At 40.1% G+C, this 19,689-nt stretch overlaps 1 protein-coding gene across 1 annotated transcript in view; it reads right to left on the bottom strand.

The window, feature by feature from the left end:
* LOC120571717 (CMP-N-acetylneuraminate-beta-galactosamide-alpha-2,3-sialyltransferase 1-like) overlaps positions 1-19,689 on the bottom strand; it is a 114,404-nt gene that overhangs the window by 751 nt on the left and 93,964 nt on the right. Inside the window, exons 4-8 of the mRNA XM_039820792.1 lie at positions 14,388-14,567; positions 5,807-5,816; positions 5,652-5,677; positions 990-999; positions 514-633 (exon numbers count right to left, since the gene is read on the bottom strand). Of these exons, the coding sequence (XP_039676726.1) occupies positions 514-633; positions 990-999; positions 5,652-5,677; positions 5,807-5,816; positions 14,388-14,567 (346 nt within the window). The remainder of the gene's footprint in view (positions 1-513; positions 634-989; positions 1,000-5,651; positions 5,678-5,806; positions 5,817-14,387; positions 14,568-19,689) is intronic.

Here is a 19,689-nt window from a genome sequence, read left to right as displayed (position 1 = left end):
TTCACTTGCTAAATTATCTTTTAAATTGATGAACGTCATGCGTGTAATTTACAGAGGAGGATTAGGGCCACGTGAACATTTTATTTGAGCTCTGAGAACTCAGAAAGAAGTCAGAATTCCAACAAATAACAGAATTCTGAGATTTTTCTCAGAATTCTAAGTTCTGTGTTTTTCTCAGAATTCTGACTTTAAACTCAGAACTCAAGTACATTTTTCACACGTGGCCCTAATTCATGGCTCAATTCAAATGGGATCAAAAAAATGATTCGTCTCTCCACTATTCACTACCATATTTCTTTACTGAAATAAGGTCCCATTGGGGCCCATTGGGAAGTGGAGGGACTTTGCCTCTCTATTCATCTGTGGATCTTATTCAATTTTCAGTTCTGATTCCTTATTTTTCAAAACACATTCCAGTATTGTGAAAGTGCAATGTACAAAGTTATTCCACTTCTCTGAGGACTTTCAGTAGCTCTCGTGTGTCAAGGTCCATCATGCGGTGGTTCAACTCACTTCATCACATATGTGGATAGCGAGCAGTAAGCTGAGGAAGCCGGTGGAAGGATACCGTCCATGACCTTCAAGCCAACACTCGTAGACGTATTTGAAAAATGTTGGACTGTAAATCAACACCTGCAAAAGAGACGTATCGGATTTATTTATTTTTGTACTCCTTTATAATTAAGTGAAAAAGTAGCAAAATATTTTACAGTTACATAAATACTTCCGTATTGAAAAAAACACATTGCTATTTATACTTTATTGAAATTACAATTCTTTCACTTTGTTGTTAGAACACACATTATAAACAGGCCTGAAATACACACACTACACATGCTCAGGACCTATACTGTATATGCACAAATGGAGAGATTTTAGAGTGAGAGGGGGGGAGGGGGGGGGGAGCTGCGAGTGCTGGACTGGTGCCCCCGAGCAGTTTTGGGACCGGTGCCTTTCTGAACCGGCAGCTACCAGTCCGCTCTCCGTACTTTGGTCCGACTTGAACCGGTGACCCTCAGGTTCCCAAACCAACTCCCTGCAGACTGAGCTATCGCCATCCCAAATCAGAAAGAAATAATCTTTAATATAAGCTTCATACACTATATACCCCCAGGGTTATTTTGAGCGTCAAAGACTTCATTTCCTGCATTCGGATACACTTTTATGCACCAATTTACGGTGGAAATACCTTTATTTAGTCCATGTGAAGAAGAAAAACACAAATGACAATATAAAAATATCAAAAATATAATGGAAAGTATGTTGTTGCGTGTCATTGAGCATTTTTAAAAGGGTATGTGGAAATCCTGGAGCTGTCTTAGTGGGTATACTGCGTATACCTGTGTATCACGTAGACTACACCACTGGTTCAAAGGAAGGGAAATCGTAATGCTATCAACGCCCAGATTGAAAGTTGCTAACGGTTTTTTCCTGTATATGTTGATGGTACATGGTGGAATGTAACTAATACATTTACTTAGTAATTTAGTAGTGTACTTAAGTACATTTTTGCAGTACTTTACTTCAATGGTTTCCAACCCTTTTTAGTCTAAGGTATACCTCATAGCCCTATGTCAGATCAACTCACGTACCCCTTCAATTTTTTTATTAACATAAATTATATGTGTATATGTATTATAACACTTATATAAATTACATAAGAGTGTATTGTTATTCATACAATTGAAATGTCAATGTTAAAGTTGGTTTGGTCAGCAATCGTACTACTACTAGGCTACTACTTCTTGGAGTGACGCTGAATATTTGAACCATGTATCCATAACATTACTTTTAGCTGACTACTACAACCATTTCTTCATTACTTTTAGCTAATCATTTAAACTGTTAAGTCATTACTTTTGTCTACCTTTTCTGTGCTCGCTTGCTAAATAGTTTTCTCTTATACAACTGCAACATGTGGTGTTCAGGTGTAACAGTTGACTTAATTCAATCTGGGCGCTGACAGCATTACGATTTCCCTTCATTTGAACCAGTAGTGTAGTTTACGTGATACGCAGGTATACGCAGTATACCCATTAAGAAAGCTCCAGGATTTCCATATACCCACTTCAAAAAGGCCCAATGACACGCAACAACATACTTTCCATTATATTTTTGATATATTTTATATTGTCATCTGTGTTTTTCTTCTTCACATAGGCTAAATAAGGGTATTTCCACTGTACCCCTGTTTGGGAATCACCGCTTTACTTGAGTATTTCCATTTCATGCCACTTTCTACTTCTATTCCACTACATCTCAGAGGTAAATATTCTACGTTTCACTGCACTAAATTTAAAGATTATTGTTTTGGGCTATTCTGCCTTTAATTGACAGGACATCTAGATGAGAAAAGGGGAGAGAGAGGGAGAGGACATGCAGGAAATTGTCACAGGTCGAATTCGAACCCTGGACCTTCTGGGTCGAGGCAAAAACCTCTAAATATATGTGCACCTGCTCTAACCACTGATCCAACCCGGCCATTACTGCACTACATTTCATAGGCGCGGGAAGTAGGGGTGCTGGGGGTGCGGCAGCACCCCTTGTTGGTGGCAGCACCCCTTGTTGTCAAACCGTCGGCAAGCCCGTATTACACAATGGGCATTAATCATTATGGTGATAATTATCCAATCAGAATAAAGTAAAAGTTGTTTAGTGTAATGATTGGGAGAAGGCCGCATGCACTGTGTAGATTGGCTAAAGATAAAGGTGGGTGGGCATAGAGCAGGTTGTTTACATCGCACTGAATCAAGATCAGTTTTCTAAGAACGAGTTGAGATTGAAAGAGTGGAATTAATTTGTAACTGATCCCCGGTCAGATTGGGTTGTATCAGCGAGTGAAAGTGTGGAAAAGGGAGAGAAAGAAGCGGCTGCTATAAAAAATGTCCCGCGAATAAATAGCTTTTAAAAAGAGCTGGGAAAGACGGCGAAAGGAGGATGTCGAGGAGGTAGCTAATGTTAGCTTGGAAGAATCGCTGCCTTCTACCAGCTACACTCAGCCACAGCTAACGGTAGCTAACGTTAACTTTAGCGAAGTTGTTGTGGAAAAAGACAGAGATGAGGCCGGACGGTCATCAGCATTACAGAACAAGGTAATAGCACCACAGGTACCATCATCTCTGAAGACCCTGCACTACGGGGACCGATTACAGAGACCGTCCGGGAGGAAGTTATACCCAGAGGGATATTAGCCTTTCAGAATCGGCGGCTAAATGTCCAGCATCTCGGAAGGGGGACGAGGCTGGCGGCAGAAAGACCCGCTCTCTCACTAACGAGGCACAGACCCGACACCTTCACCACGGTGAAACGGTACCACGGGAGTGGATTCTATATTCACTGTCCACCGGAGACATTTATTGCGTTGCCTGTAAAGTTACCAACACACAGCAGTGCATCTGTAGTAGGGTTTAGCGAGCTGCTGAGGGAGCTGGACTTTGAGGATTTGATCTGCGACTTTGCAAAGAAAAAGACAAGAAATTAGAACTTCTAAAGGTAAGAGCTATTATGCTATCTGTAAATTGAGTAGGTTAATATAATCTGTTGTGACCGTGTGACCAGATAATGTACATATTTTGTTTAGTTTATTGAAATGCCATGCATATCAGACGTATTGCATAATAATTTTGTGATGCTGCTATAGGCCTGTGTGAGAGTAAGTTGTCAAGTGCGTGCAGTAGCCTATATGTTGGCTTTGCAGTTTGTGAAGTTGCAGCTGACTAAGTGACTGTTATTTAACAACCTGCGCTCAGCTGTGTTGTGTGATGGTATTGTTGTATCTTCAGTCAATCACGTTTCAGAATTACTATTGTGCTTTCTGCTTGGGTGATTTATAGTGAATACTATATCGCCATAGTCTTGAACCATACAACGCTTTGGTATGATTTAATTAATTGTAACACTGTCTTGTGATGTGTGAGTCAGGATGGCGTACTTGGTTTATTTGAACTGGAAAGGCATACTTGAAGCCTGCTCAGCTGGACTAGTCATTCATCTTTTATTATTTTTTATTCGATAGTGACGAGTGGATAGACAGGAACGGGGGAGAGAGAGAGGGAATGACACGAGAGGAAAGGGCCGCCAGGTCGGATTTAAACCGGGCCGCTGCAAAAGGAATCTTTTGGACCAGTAGTGATTGGCATGTGATTTAGTGCCTATATAGTTCGCGTGCAGTACATAGCAGTATGTAGCCTACTTCATGGGGGGGGGGGGGCAGAGGGAGAGTTGTTCTGCGCACCCCGCCAGCACCCCGCACCCCCTGCTGGAAATGACTTCCCGCGCCTCTGCTACATTTCTTTGACAGCTTTAATTACTAGTTACTTTGCAGATTTATATTATCATTTCGAGTTTTAAATCAACTAATAAATTATGATACAGGTTAAGCAACCCAGCATTATGTCCAATAATATAATAGAATATATATAAATCATTCTGTAAAATAAGTCCTTTTGGCACTTGAAGTACATATTGTTAGTAAGTAACATTTTCAATGCTGGACTTTTACTTGTAACAGAGTATTTCTACACTGCAGTATTACTACTTTATCTTTGACTTAAATATGATACTGAATTCCCCCTTCATGAGAAGCTGTTTCCCAGAAATGTTTATGATAAATAATCCTCCTGATCTCCAGGAAATGTGTGTGTGTGTGTGTGTGTGTGTGTGTGTGTGTGTGTGTGTGTGTGTGTGTGTGTGTGTGTGTGTGTGTGTGTGTGTGTGTGTGTGTAAAGATCTGAGTTCTTCTTCACTTCTTCCACCGCTGCTGCTGCTGATGGTAAGTACTATGGCACTGTTCCAAAGCATCATATTTCAGAAGCTCATCAGGACTGACGTCAGCATACAGAACATTAAGTGTTTTGGAATGATATGGTCAACAGTCACATGCAAATGTAAGATTAGAGTGTCCATATACTTAGGGCAATGTCATGTGTGCATGGACATATATTCAGTTTGTAATACACACACCCAAACCTTGGATTTAATGGAACATGGACGAGAAAAAAAAAAAAAAAAAGTGTGTGAAATAAAACCTCCATATGACTCACCTTATCTCTGCGTACTTTTATCCTTTAAAGTTGATAATCCCTGAAATTAAAGAAAAAAAAAAAAAGTTTCAGCTGATCACGATTTGTCTACAATCCCTATCACATCCACAATGTGTGAGCATCCATGAAATTAAATGTGTGTTAAAGGTGCAGTAGGTAAGACTTATAAAACTAACTTTCTGTCATATTTGCTGAAACTGACCCTATGTTCCAGTAGAACTACATGACGCAGGTAATTTAAAAATAAATCCGGCTCCCCTGGCACCACCTATAGCCTGTAGTGTGATTTGCAAAAATCCACAGCTCCCTGTTCAGATGCACCAATCAGGGCCAGGGGGGGTGTCTAACTGCATGTCAATCACTGCTCATGATTGACACAACAAACAATTAACGATTACTAATTATTAGTTATGTTCATGTATTATTATTTTAACAGTTTATGGTTGCACACAGCTTAACGTTTTATATACAGTATATTAAAGGAACACAGCGACTTATTGGGACTTTGTCTTATTCCCCGTATCCCCCAGAGTTAGATAAGTCCATACATACCCTTCTCATCTCTGTGCGTGTTCTAACTCTGTCTGACGCACCCACCGCTAGCCTAGCTTAGCACAGATCCTGGAGGTAACCGGCTCCATCTAGCCTACTGCTCCCAATAAGTGACAAAATAACACCAACATTTTCCTATTTACATGTTGTTATTTGTATAGTCACAGGGTGTACAAATAACAAGGTCACATGAGACACAGCCATCTTCTAACCGTATACATACTGGGAACTATATTCTCAAAAGGCGAAGCACTGCTACTTGGGCGGAGTGATTTGCACGCAGCACCTGAGAAGCCCTGTGGTTTTTTTCAGGTGTTGCGCTAATCACTCCATCCACTTAGCAGTGCTTTGCCTTCTTTTGTAACGCCACCCTAGAATGGGTAAATCCAGCCCGATCTGCCGGCGATTTGATTTTGCACTGCAGCTCAGGCAAATCACAAACTGGCTTATCCACCTGCCGCGCTATTGGCGGGTTTTAACACAAGGATGATAGAGAAGCGACGGCAAGCAGCTTTTTGTTTACATTCAACATGGTGGCCACCGAAGCGCAGCAACCCGTTGATGCCATGGTCGCTGCCGTTTTAAAAGATTTCAAAGGGAAGTTTTCTCTGAAAACGGAACAGAAACTTGCCCTGGAACAATTCCTACAAAGGAAGGATGCGTTTGCCTTACTGCTGACCGGCTTTGGTAAAAGCCTAATTTACCAGCTAGCCCTGCTAGTTGGCCAACAGAATGGAGCTCAGCTCAAACCCCATTGCTGCAAGGTACGTCAACCGGATCATTGGTCTGATTGGGTGAAGGACTATCCAATTGCGTACAGTCATTTGAACTATGCCCGTTGATCACGCCTCTTGTGTAGTAGAAAATACAGAGCAGATCAGTCCCGACCCAGAGCATCAAAAAGTGATGTATAGAGTCCCGAACAAGCGCGTCTAAATATGACGCCAAAGGGCTAGACGCAAGTCCTGAGAGTGTCAAAAAGTGACGCCAATAGTCCCGAGCAAGCGCGTCTAAATCTGCAGCTAACAGAGACTTTTTGCGTCAATAACAAATGCCAAAGGCACCTGTTCAAGTGCCGCTTTTTGACGCGCTGGGAGTGAGAATGTGTTGATTTTATTCAAGGTTAATGTTTAATTGTGCACTGTCCCGGTTTAAATAAAGTTACATCAATCATTAACTCTTTTATAAGCATTAGTTTCAGATTTATAATAAACATCCAAATAATGTTTACAGATGGTTTACAAAACAATTATTAACCAGTGACTAAGTATTATATATTATCTGTCTAAATGTATAAACTCATTTTATATCACACTATTGTAAAAGTAGACATAAATTATAGCAGTACTTATAATTAGTACACATCATAAATCATAATTTCATTGTTTAACAGTAAAATAACTTTTAACTAAAGTTCAATTAACTATCAATTTATCATTTCAATTTCATTTAACTGAGGGCATAAAAATAAAAATGTCTTTCCTTATTTACAACTGTCTGAGGAAAGCTGATCAAATATAATAGGTAGATTGTGAAGTCCTCACAGTAACGTACTGTATGTCTGCTCAGTGTCAGAGCTTTGCATTTTGCGTTGTTTGTCATTCCAGTTTCAGAAGAAACTGCACTGTAATAAATGTCATGTTAGTTTAACTTGGAAATTAAAGTTCACCTGCTGCCTTGAATATCGAAGTTCACTCAACTTGAAGACTGCCTTCGTTTCAACTTACCGGGGATTTCCACTGGATGCGTAACAGCTGCGGACCGGCTCCGCTGCGTGTCTGCTGCGTGCTCCGCCGTCCGTCAATACCCACCGGTTCCGGATTTGTTGCGGAACGGCTGCGGCCGTAACTGACAGCTGTAGTCGCGAGGACCCACAAGTTATCGCGAATTCAGGTAGAATAGAACCACCAAACCAACAACAGTTCGTTTCCATCCAGAGGAGTAGAGGGGAAACGACTCTGAGCTGTGTTTTCAAGGTGTAGTTCAGGGAAATATGATCCGCCGTGAGCACGGTGTATTTTATTTTGAAAATTAACCAGATATTTATTTTGTTTCTGTGCTCGACTTCCTGTCCCGCACTATCTGCCGTGTGCTGAATTGCTGCGGAGCTCTCCGGCGTCCGTCAAAAATAGAAGCTCTGCGTATCTGCTGCGGAGGGCTGCGGACTGACGGAACTGGGACGGAGTCGGGACGCAGACGTTCCGCAGTCTGTGGAAATACACAGATTGACTTTAATGGAAACCTAATGACTCCGTCGACGTTCCGCAGACGTTCCGCAGACGTTCCGCAGACGTTCCGCATCCAGTGGAAATTGCCGGTTAGAAGTTAAAGTTAATGATGTTGATGTAACTACACTGTTCTAGTTTTGTTAAAGTTGTTCTTTTAGTTGATTTAACTTTGTATTACTTGGTTTAAAGATGCAGTAGGTAAGTCTTATAAAACTAACTTTCTGTCATATTTGCTGAAACTGACCCTATGTTCCAGTAGAACTACATGAATTATGTAAAAAAAAAAGACAGCTCCTCTGGCACCTCCTACAGCCTGTAGTGCCATTGGCAAAATTCCACCTCTCCCGGGCGATTTTCTCCAATCAGGGTCACAGGGGTGGTCTGTCTGTCTGTCAATCACTGCTCAGGCACGTACACGCATATATAGCGTTCTCCCTTCGCCCCTCCCCGGGCACGAGCTGCAGAAAAGTTTTCCAAAACTCCGGTGAATATTGGAGCGGCTTTTCAGAGGTGGCGTGGCTGCAGGATTTTAAAGATCTGAAGAACGATGCAGATGTAGCCACATTTCTTCTCGACAGGTAACATAATTACCATGAATGATTTATCTTTCACTTGGTTATTAGTAGTCAAAAGTCCACAAAGCTACGTTGGTGAGGATGATAGTAACGTTAGCACAGTGGTCGGTCTGATGTGATGCTGAAATGGCTAACGCTAGCCTGCTAGTTAGCATCGTTTTACTGTTGGTGAGTAAAGTTAACGTTGTCTTAGTGTTTAGTTATTGAACATGTTGTCTGACATGCCGGCAGTTCTGTCAAACTCCCTTGTGTGGGAGGGGCTTAGGAGACGGTTTGGGCTGCAGCAGAAAGGGGGGAGGGACTGAGAAGTTGTCGATGTTCAAATTTGTTGGCAAAGTCCTGGATCTTCACAATCTTACCTACTGCAGCTTTAACTTCATACTTTAAGTTAAAACAAATCATTTATTTTCTTTAATAATGCAAGAAGCCTTTCTTGCCTATTATAACAGACATACTTTTCTGCTTTATTTCAACTCACAGTTTCAAGTTGAAACAACATAACCACATTCATAGCAGAGATAGTGTGGGTGCTTGGGTGGGGCCGCCCCAGGGCCCCGGAAATAGCGGTCTCTCTGCTGATCTTGCGTCACTTAAAACAAAATGGCCACTAGTGAAGTGACATGCCGCAGATTAATGGCTGAAGGAAGCCTATTACTGCTCAATGTCTAACACTGTAATACTCCACCTCTTCTTATCAAACATAACAATCACTTAACTCATGGTTACAAATGTAAACCAGCACAACAATGACAATTACCAGGCAACAAAACACTACATTCTAATTTTTGTATTTCGAACAAACTGCAAACTTTTCTGCAAATTTTAACACAACTCTATTTACCGCCTTGCATAATGGGAATTGGCCAGCCAATGAACCAATTGCAGTCCTGACTGCAGTACGCAGATCGGGGTTGGTCTAAATATGGGCGGAGCTAGGACTTTTGAAAAGAACTTTCCATTTCAATTTGAGAAGAGTGAAATTCACAAGTTGTTGACGGGTACTATTTTTTTAAATAGTCAACCCAATGAATAAATGCAAGTTTAACTTTCAAAAACTCAAAGTTGAGTTCAAAATCCACAACTTGTATAAGCTCGTTCAGTTAAAAATAAGAAATAAGTGGACATAACTAAATGGGTCTGTAATATTTTACAGTGTGCAACGTTACAACACAGACATGGCAGAGGTGCTTTGAATGAAGGTGGGTGCGGCTTCCGTGACCTGTTGCAATTTTCACATGGTTTTTTTTTTCTCCAATTTTCATGAGCAAAAAGGAGCTACAAAACGATCACAGTGAGCTGAAATAGTGTAAATTTAACATCAATGTAAATCCTACACACCCAACACTATGTGCAGATTATGTTGGAACTGTAAACGGATGGCATACTAATGACTGAAATGAAAAGTAATGATTACACTGAACGATCCAGTCAAATGTTTCCAATTAAAGTAAGGTGTGTCAAGGCTATTGCCTCTGCAGCGATGTGTCTCATTAAAATTCAAGGATTATACAGACTGGTTTAATGCCGTTTGGATGTGTGTGCTGTACAATATAAACAGTCCAACCAGCTCCTCTCTTCTCATTTTGTGGTGAATGGATATGAAAATGGCCTGGCGTGTGTCTGTCGCATCATATGATTCACTACACTATACACCCTATGTAAAAAACGTACATCCCTCAACACACACAGGTGTGACATTTTTGCATAGTGCTTAAATTTGAATGTGAGCTACAGTCAGCCAGTCCCGCGGGCCTTCACACAATTATGTCCTTTCCCACAGCCCCATTCTGTTTAACAAGACTAGAAAATGTAACAAAATAATTCCCAACACTCAGTTAAGATCTAATGGCTGTTTGGCTAATGCTGATATTACTGCCAGTAAAAGGGGGATGTAATGATGCAGAATGATTGCCTTGGCAGGGTTGGAAGACAACTGCACATTTATTGGAAACATTTGTTTGGATTTACCCGTCCTTCTACCATCTAACATGTTGGCGTGTTAGAGTTACTGGCAGTGGCTTCATTTTGTTTTGGGATGTGCAGTAATGAAGCTAATGATAACGGGTCATTGAGAATGTAGTAGCTGAAGGTGAAATTTACTGAAAGATTAATACTGAGTGATTATCCTTATTATGGCAATCTGACATTTGGCAATACTGAGTCAATACTGTCATGACAATCTGGTATTTGAAAGGTGTGAATTGATTTGGAAGCGCAACACATGCACAATGCATCCTAATGTTCAAGGCTTTTACATTTCGAGGACAGTTAAAGTTTTTAAACTCAAAGTTTTTAATTGTGAAATGGTGTGCTAAAGAAAGGCACCTCTGCTCTTTTGCATATCCAAATGAGAATAAAAGCACATTTATTTATTTATTTATTTATATATATATATATTTATATATATATATATATTTATATATATATATATATATATATATATAAATAAATAAATAAATAAATAAATATATATATATATATATATAGTACAGGCCAAAAGTTTGGACACACCTCATTCAATGTGTTTCCTTTTTATTTTCATCACTATTTACATTGTAGATTCTCACTGAAGGCATCAAAACTATGAATGAACACATATGGAATTATGTACTTAACAAAAAAGTGTGAAATAACTGAAACCTGACAAAGCACACCTGTGAAGGTAAAACCATTTCAGGTGACTACCTCATGAAGCTCATTGAGAGAACACCAAGGGTTTGCAGAGTTATCAAAAAAAGCAAAGGGTGGCTAATTTGAAGAATCTAAAATAGAAGACATGTTTTCAGTTATTTCACACTTTTTTGTCAAGTACATAATTCCATATGTGTTCATTCATAGTTTTGATGCCTTCAGTGAGAATCTACAATGTAAATAGTCATGAAAATAAAGAAAACGCATTGAATGAGAAGGTGTATCCAAACTTTTGGCCTGTACTGTATGTATATGTGTGTATATATATATATATGTATATATATATATATATATATATATATATATATATATATATATATATATATATATATATATATATATATATATGGTATATATATATATATATATATATATATATATATGTGTGTATATATAAATATATATATATATATATATATATGTGTGTGTAAATATATATATATATATATATATATATATATTTTTTTTTCCCCAATGATACCTTCTGGGAAAAGTAATTATAGAAAATAGGCTCTTGTTTTGGATATGTGACTGTAAAGTAAAAAAAGAAAAATCCATGAAATAATGACAATCAAGTTAAGAGGGTAACATGTCTTAATGCATTACCGTGTCTTAGAGGATCAGTGTGTAGGATTTAGAGGCATATAGCGGTGAGGTTGCAGATTGAAACCATAGGCAGCGAAATACATGGACACAGCGACGCCATAGACTTTGACGGAGACCAGTGAATGCTATTAGAAGCACTTTTTCGGTGATGGCTGAGCGTTACTGCGCAGCCTCCAACTGAGCTTGAAAACGTAGATGTGACGTGAGCAACCTGTCTTAAAGTTGTAAGTCTTCTGGTAGCTGTGCCAAGAGAAATCTGAATTATTCCGAATGTTGTGGATAAAGTGGATCGTGGATAAATGTTACTTCATATGAATTCACTTGCCATATACCAAAGTATTTCCAATCCATTAAAATGTTGCTGAAATATTTGAAATATCTCCCTCGATTGTATGCCTCCACATCCCCCCCGATTGCCTGCGAGCTTCTCCTGACTATACGGTAATTTCTTTACTGTGTGACAGAAAGTCGCGTGGTGATGACACAACCGTTAGCCTATTTTTACAAAAGCGGCTGCTACGAAGCCATAACGTGAGATACAATGTAATGGAGCCTTTTATACATTCTTGTGTTTCTTTAGAAATAAACAATGGACAAATAAGAGTCTTTAAATGCTTCAGATGTAAAGTTATTCACTGTCAAAGTGACGCCAAAATGAATGGAAGTCAATGGAATGCTAGCGGAAGGTGATGGCTTGTTCGCCTCAGAAACTCCACATAGGAGGTAAGCTTTCTGGATGCTTGCTTACCCCCTTGATTGAAACCAATGGATTACCCCTCCCCTCACCCCTCCCGTTCCAAACGTGTAGGAGAACCTATGGTGGCCTTCAGGTAAGGTAAAAATGTGAAAGGCTCTCTCTACAGCCAGTGTTTGGTTTGTCCTGTCTGGGCTACTGTAGAAACACGCTCCCTATGTAGATATAAATGGATCATCTAAACTAATGAAAACAAAATAGTTCCAGGTGATTATACTCTAACGAGAAAATAATTACAGTATGAATATTATTTTCCATTTCCGCCAACAGATCCCCCTAAATCAGGGGTGTCAAACTCATTTTAGTTCATGGGCTACATCCCCCTAATTTGATCTCTAGAGGGCCAGAGCAGTAAACCTCTCCAGAAAGATCAGAAACTTCATCTGCCACAGAGTTTCTTCTCAGCTTGATGTTGGCAAATGCAAGTTGCTTCTGCTACGACAGTGTTCTAAGGCCACTGTAGGAAAACAACTAATATTATGGACCCGGGAGAGAGGTGTAATATTTTGAGAAAAAACTAACAATTTCTAAATTATTTCTATGATTAAAGTCGTACATTTTTGGAAAAAGAACTTTGATATTCTCTAAGATTAGAGTGGTACATTTTGAAGTGGAATTCATTACTAATTACTAATACATAATTTTCACACTTTCATCCAGTGGGCCTAATTAGACCCTTTGATGGGCCGGTTCTGGCCCATGAGCCGTATGTTTGACACCCCTGCCCTAATTCAGCCCGGTCTCATGAAAGTTCGTGTAAATGTGACGTTATTGGCCGCCTCCTGGCCGCCTCATCCAGCGGGTCCCCAGCGGGCTGCCTCGCGGGCGCCTCCCGGCTTATGGAGCGACCTTTTCAGCCGCCTCCCGGCGTCCTTTCCCCGAGAAAATAATGTGACATTTACACGTAAAAAACGAGAAAAACGTCTCCGTGAACACGTATCAATAGATTAAGAATAACGTGGACATTTACACGAACTGCCGTGAGACCGGGTTGCCTAATTCCTACACACTGCTCCTTAAAGACGTGACTGAGTCTTGGACTTTAGGCAACAAACCACTGCCCCCTTTATAATCTTGTTTTCTGTTCTTTTTATATTTTATTTCTTGCCTTGTGTTTTTTATTTATATATTAAAATATTAGTTTTTTCATAAATGCACTTTTTGAGTTTGCTTACATTGCCATTGTTTTTTTAACGTTACAATAAAGTAAGCACATGTATGCCTCTTATTTTAAAACTGTATTGATATATTATTTTGGTTACTTGGTGACAGTGCAACAAACGGTTACACAACATTGACACGTTATCACCTTTTCAAATTTATACGGCCAAACTGTTAGCAACTGATATTTACACATCTAGCAGACAAAGAGCAACATTAGCATTCATTTAGAGTTGTGTTTCTGGCCATCTGGCTAATGCAAGCCCAATATAAATTTTCCTTTAAAGACCGTTTTGGTCTCCACCAAACCCAGACAAGTATCTGGCCCCTCGCTGCTAAATGCTCCACTATGTTCACTTTAATGGTTTAGTCGTGTGGTGCTGGGACATCACGTGTACTGTGGGTTTATTGGAATATCTTTTGCTGAAAACAGTTGTCTGTGGTAGCTGGAAATGAGGTTGATGAATTGCCTAGTCGCTGTAAAAAACAAAATAATGAGCTGAAAGATACATAAAAAGCTTCGTAGGGCTCGTAGGGTGTAGGCCTATACGTAAGCTTGTGTGCTGTTATGTACGTGTGTGTTGTCTGTAGCTGCTCTTAACTACTACTCTTACTACTATTAAAAAAGTTGCTGAATTGACAAACTGCATTCGGGTGATGAGTCTTTGTGAGTTCTTCCCTAAGAGCAACACCTTTCACATTACACAGAGTCATTTGATCCATTCTTCATATACAAATATTGATTAGTGCAAATTTAACATTCAATAAGTACACTTACTATTTAATGGTGCCCGTGGTCAGGGCGCTAATGATCCACTGCAGGTCCAGAGTCTTGAAGGGGATCAGCACCAGAATGGTGGTGTTGTCCAGGTCTATGGCACTTTCTGGATACATGACATGATGTGTCGTTCTGCTGCCGACATCCTCCTCGAAACCATTGGTGGGCGCCTGGTTCATTCTGCGGTGACAAAGAAGCAGAGATTTTATGTTTCTGGGCTACTGCCATCTTTATCCTTTCCGGGACAGCTCAAATTGAGGTTTATTTCACCCACGTGTTCCAAAGACGGGAAACGTTTGGCTTTGTGTTCTACTAATCCCCACAAGAATCCACCCAAGTCAGCCAAGCCATATGGCACCGAAACATGCATAACCAGCCGCCGCGATCACCATTTTGAAAAACAAATATGTAAACATAAAGACATAGAAAGACAAAAAAAAAAAAAACACAATTTGTCCCGCTTCAGCATGTTTTGGACATCCAAACAGCAATTCCGAACAATCCAGTGTCCATTTAGAGCTCAACAATTACCACTTGGCAAGCTAGGCAAGGCTTCCCTATCATTATGTCCAACAACATATACACACACACACACACACACACACACACACACACACACACACACACACACACACACACACACACACACACACACACACACACACACACACACACACACACTCAAGCTGGAGCAGTAATTGGCGGGAACATAGTTGGACAGTGGCAGTTGGTGTCGGTCAGTGGAAAGAAGGGACAGAGAAGAGATATCATGAAGCTGACCTCCCACGTGACTAGCATCACCTGTATTTGCACTCCGGTCTGAGCAATTTCAGCCTCCTCATTACGGACTCTGAGATGACAGCTATATAACAACTTGACATTTTCAGCCTGAGCCTGTTAGGACTCAAAACAACCTCCTGCAAGAAGCATTTTGTGTCCATTCTATCTTACAACTGATGAGAAATGCTTTGCTATTTACTGCTGCAACATGTAAGATATAAGTTACGTATAAAATGTAGCCTCTTGGGTTAAAAATGTACCATGACCTTGCACATTTGGAAATAAATCTATAGCCTGCCTACTGTAAAAGACAGCCTTGGGTAAATAAAACCAATGAAACTAACAGGGATGCACCAATTGTGAAATTCTGGGCCAATAATGTTTAAAATAACAATTTGGCTGCAAGTTGATGTAGATGTTATTTTTTGTATTGATATTTTTATGTTGATTTTGTTATTATTTATTCCCCCTTTGTGCCAGGGAAACAAATACATCTTCATTATAAAAAAAAACTCAACTTTTATAAAGTTAATGAGCACTTCATTACATTATCTTCGAATGAGCACAAATTCAATCATACAAATGCACACAACATGTAATATAACCTTCTTTCAAATGAAATAACTGCTTCAAAAGCCTTCTTTTAACGACCTTTTCAATGAGAAGATTTAACCAGTACTTGCATAGCCCAACAAAAACATTATTTTTGTACAACATGAATTAAATGGAATTAAATGTAAAAGCGATTAGAAACATAAATAGGGCTATCTTTCACCTCTTGTGTTTTTCATACAGAATACAATGTTCTTTCCGGGTTAGGGTCTGCGTAGTATGGATCGACGACGGATCATTTACCGGATAATCGCCGGAAGATCCAGTGCCGGACGTCCCTCGCCTTGCAAAATTCTGTTCCGTTTCGGGAAACAACAACAAACTTTGAGCTAGTAAGCTACACACTGAAAATGGCAAGTTTTGAAGAAAATTTTGATCGTGCAACAAGGCAAGCCTGCTTTGTTTTTTTCGGGGAATGAGTGTAAAGATTTACAAATAATCTGTTTAAGGCATTTCCTCTCTAACTGAGACGTTTTGGGCGATTGGCGGGGATTTGTGGACGAAGTACACATGGCGATACACTGGTAGGAGCAAATGACATTTAACCATGTATCCAGCTAATTTATATAGCTCACGTTACTGTATTGTGTGAACAGTTAACTTCATTTGATATTTTACGTGGCATTTTCTTTTGGGGGGTGCAAATGTTCCACCAAAAGATTTTCCTTCCCAAGACTAGTTTGCAGAGCCACCGTTAAAAATATCTAATCCAGTTGATGAACATTGATATGTTAACTAAATGAATCACCCTTATTAAAAATACAACATATATTAAATAAGCCTTTAAAAACAGGAGATACAGAGACATGATGCTGTCTTTTAATGCAACAGCTAACTAATGCAATGCAACGAGCTGTGAAATGGTAGGAAGGCCAGTTAGTCCCAGAGGAGAGAAGTGTTGTGTCACCAGTAATAAAGCTGCAGCACCAGATGTGTCTGTGGTTATTATCGACACAGCACTGATTATTATGACACTGCATCATTAGTTGTATCATTCTGGGGGAAAAGGTGCAGTACTCTACCGATAACGATGTGTCATTTTGCATTAACACCTCTACAAAACCCTCAGCACAGACCGATCGGTCCATTTTACATCAGCGACGGAGGAGAAAGAGCAATTGGTATACTCTCCATTAACAAGTAATGTATAGTTTCTTCTGTCAAGTGTTCAGGGAAGTAAAGCCAGGTTTTGCCACTGCTGCATGTTGCTTTATATAGACTAAAACTGCAATGAACGGAGAAGAGAAGTATTGGCAAGAGGTGTTATGGTGCAATATCTCAATAGAAAGGAACCATTTTTGACAGGATTACATTGGAGGATTTCTCTCTTAATGGTAGCGACAGCTTCTGGGAATTTAAGAATTACTCACCAAATTGATCCCTACCGCCCAGAGAAGATGAAAAAGGACGGCTGTGAGGGCAGAGGAACACCATGCCACATATCAAATAGTATAATGTGAAGAATTCATCACTTCTGCAGCACATTCAGAGATATTCGGCTGTAACACATCATTACTTTATGTTAGTCATTGCAGGTAGCATTAGTTTTCCTTAGACTAGGCTTTAATGGAACTTTATAAAATGTTCTTCTTTCACTCACACACACACACACACACACACACACACACACACACACACACACACACACACACACACACACACACACACACACACACACACACACACACACACACACACACAACAGGAAAACAACTATATACCTTATTTTCTTCTTCTATTGTCTTGGTCCAAGAATGACCAAACTATATCGTTTTTGACATTTTACACAATAGCTGAAAAAGGTAAGGCACTTCTCTATTGTCCAGTGTTGTAGTCGAGTCACCAACGTTTGAGTCTGAGTCGAGTCTCGAGTCCCCAGTGTTCGAGTCCGAGTCCAAGTCACCAAAGAACCGTATCAGTCAAGTCTGAGTCGAGTCACCATTATCTATGTTTGAGTCCGAGTCGAGTCACAAGTCTAGAGAATAGCGACTCGAGTTGGACTCGAGTCGCTATTCGAGTCCAGGACTTGAGTACTCCATCACTGCCTATTACACATACAAGAAGTCAGAAACTCCATCCAACTCCGAGTCCTATTTCATTAATGCGCAAGTCCAATTTCAAAAATCCTCAAGTCCCAGTCCAAGACATTAGTGCGCCAGTCCAAGGCGAGTCACGAGTCCAGAGAATAGCGACTCGAGTTGGACTTGAGTCCGAGTCCAGGACTCCACACTGCTATTGTCATTCATCGAACAGTCTGTGAACATTTCTCAAACCTTTGAGACATTTTTCGTGTTACTCAAAAGCTCCTCTTGAGATCTGTAGAAGACTCTTGTCATTACTCACTGCAGGGGTCAATGCTACAATAATGTAAGGGCCTGTAAAGGGCACTCAAGAAGGTTGTTAAGTGGATTCAGTGGGCTGCTCCTTCACTTAATCTTGTGGGAGTGTGCGGTGTCAACTGTTCTAAGGAGGTGAATATTTCAGATTGGTCTAATCAATATTCAACTTCTGCTCTAACTCCCCTCTTGGCACTGGAAATGGGTACCAGATGGACTTGAAACAAACCGAGGCAGATGTATTGAGCCTTTGAAAAGCCCATCTCACCGACAAGATGGTTTGCTCACACACAGGAAACCGAGGCTTTTTTTTATTTATTTATTTTTTTACCAGGAATACACAAGCAGTCAGGAAAAACAGAATGTGAAATGAAAAATGCTTTTAAAATATTTAAGTGTAATGTTTAGGATCAACATTGTGTGCTTATCAAACATAAGCTTATGTCAAGATTTGAATGTGGCCCTCTGTAATAAAAGATCTGTAGAATTATAAAGCTAAGAGGGTCTGTCACAAACTTCCAGGGAAAGAATTAAACCAGAGCAGATGGCTCATTCTCCGTAGAGGAGTGAAATTCCGAGTGGAGGTCCTTTTACTGATGACAGATATCTTGACAGGCAATTTGTAGCAGGGCTATGGAGGCTACAAGCATAAAGTGCCAGTACACTGAGCATCAATCAACTTCACTCAACGAAAGTGACTATTAAAAGCTCAATTATACAAATAGGGGTATTTTAATTGTTTATTGCAGTTTAGTGTCATTCTTGCGTAACAGGCTGGCGTGGGCTTAATATTGCAGCACACCTGCCAGTGTTGATTATGGGCTGCTGAATTATTGATCGAACATTAGGCCTCAGTGCTTGGCTATTTACAGATAATATAAAAACAGTGCTCAAATTACAGGGGAGTCCAGGGCTCCCCCCGTGTTTAGCGGGGCGTCTCGAAAAAAAGTGAAAAATGATCAACCATTATCACATAGCAGGTCTAACGCTGTAGTGAATGTTTAAGAAATAATTAAAATCCAATTTAACTCCTATATCCTGTCATCTGTAGTTTAGAATGTGTGCTGCCACTGCGAGCACCGATAACCTTACTGCTCCCAACCACACACACCTTGTCAGCCACAAAAACTACATTTTTGAAGCGATACACCCTCCAGTAAGAATCATTACACGGTAGTAGTTGTGAAGAAATGGGTTCAAATTTCTCATTTCAACACAGCCTCTTCCCCTCCCTCCCCTCCTGAAGCTGCCCATGTGTCTGACACATTTTAATGACTGATATCACTCGCACCACGCAAGAGACACCTTCTGAATGCCACAGAGTAATTCTGACACTGAAATAAAAATATGTAAGGGAAAGGTTGCCAATTTCTCAAGTAATGGAGATTCTACTCCCAGGGCTTGCAACGTGCTAGTTAGCTTAACATGTTGTTAGCTGGTTGTTGATGGCTAGCAGCAGCTAGCAGCAGCTAGCAGCGTTGAGTGTTGTGTGTGTGGGCAGGGTTGGCCCTTTAGCAGGCTAAAAGAGTATGTGAGATTTTTTTAGTATGTCCAAAACTTTAGTAAATAAACAA

The sequence above is a fragment of the Perca fluviatilis genome, chromosome 13 (genome assembly GCF_010015445.1).
Source record: "Perca fluviatilis chromosome 13, GENO_Pfluv_1.0, whole genome shotgun sequence".
NCBI lineage: Eukaryota > Metazoa > Chordata > Actinopteri > Perciformes > Percidae > Perca > Perca fluviatilis.
Note: the sequence above shows the minus strand (reverse complement) of the source record. Positions and strands in the feature narration are given on the sequence as shown.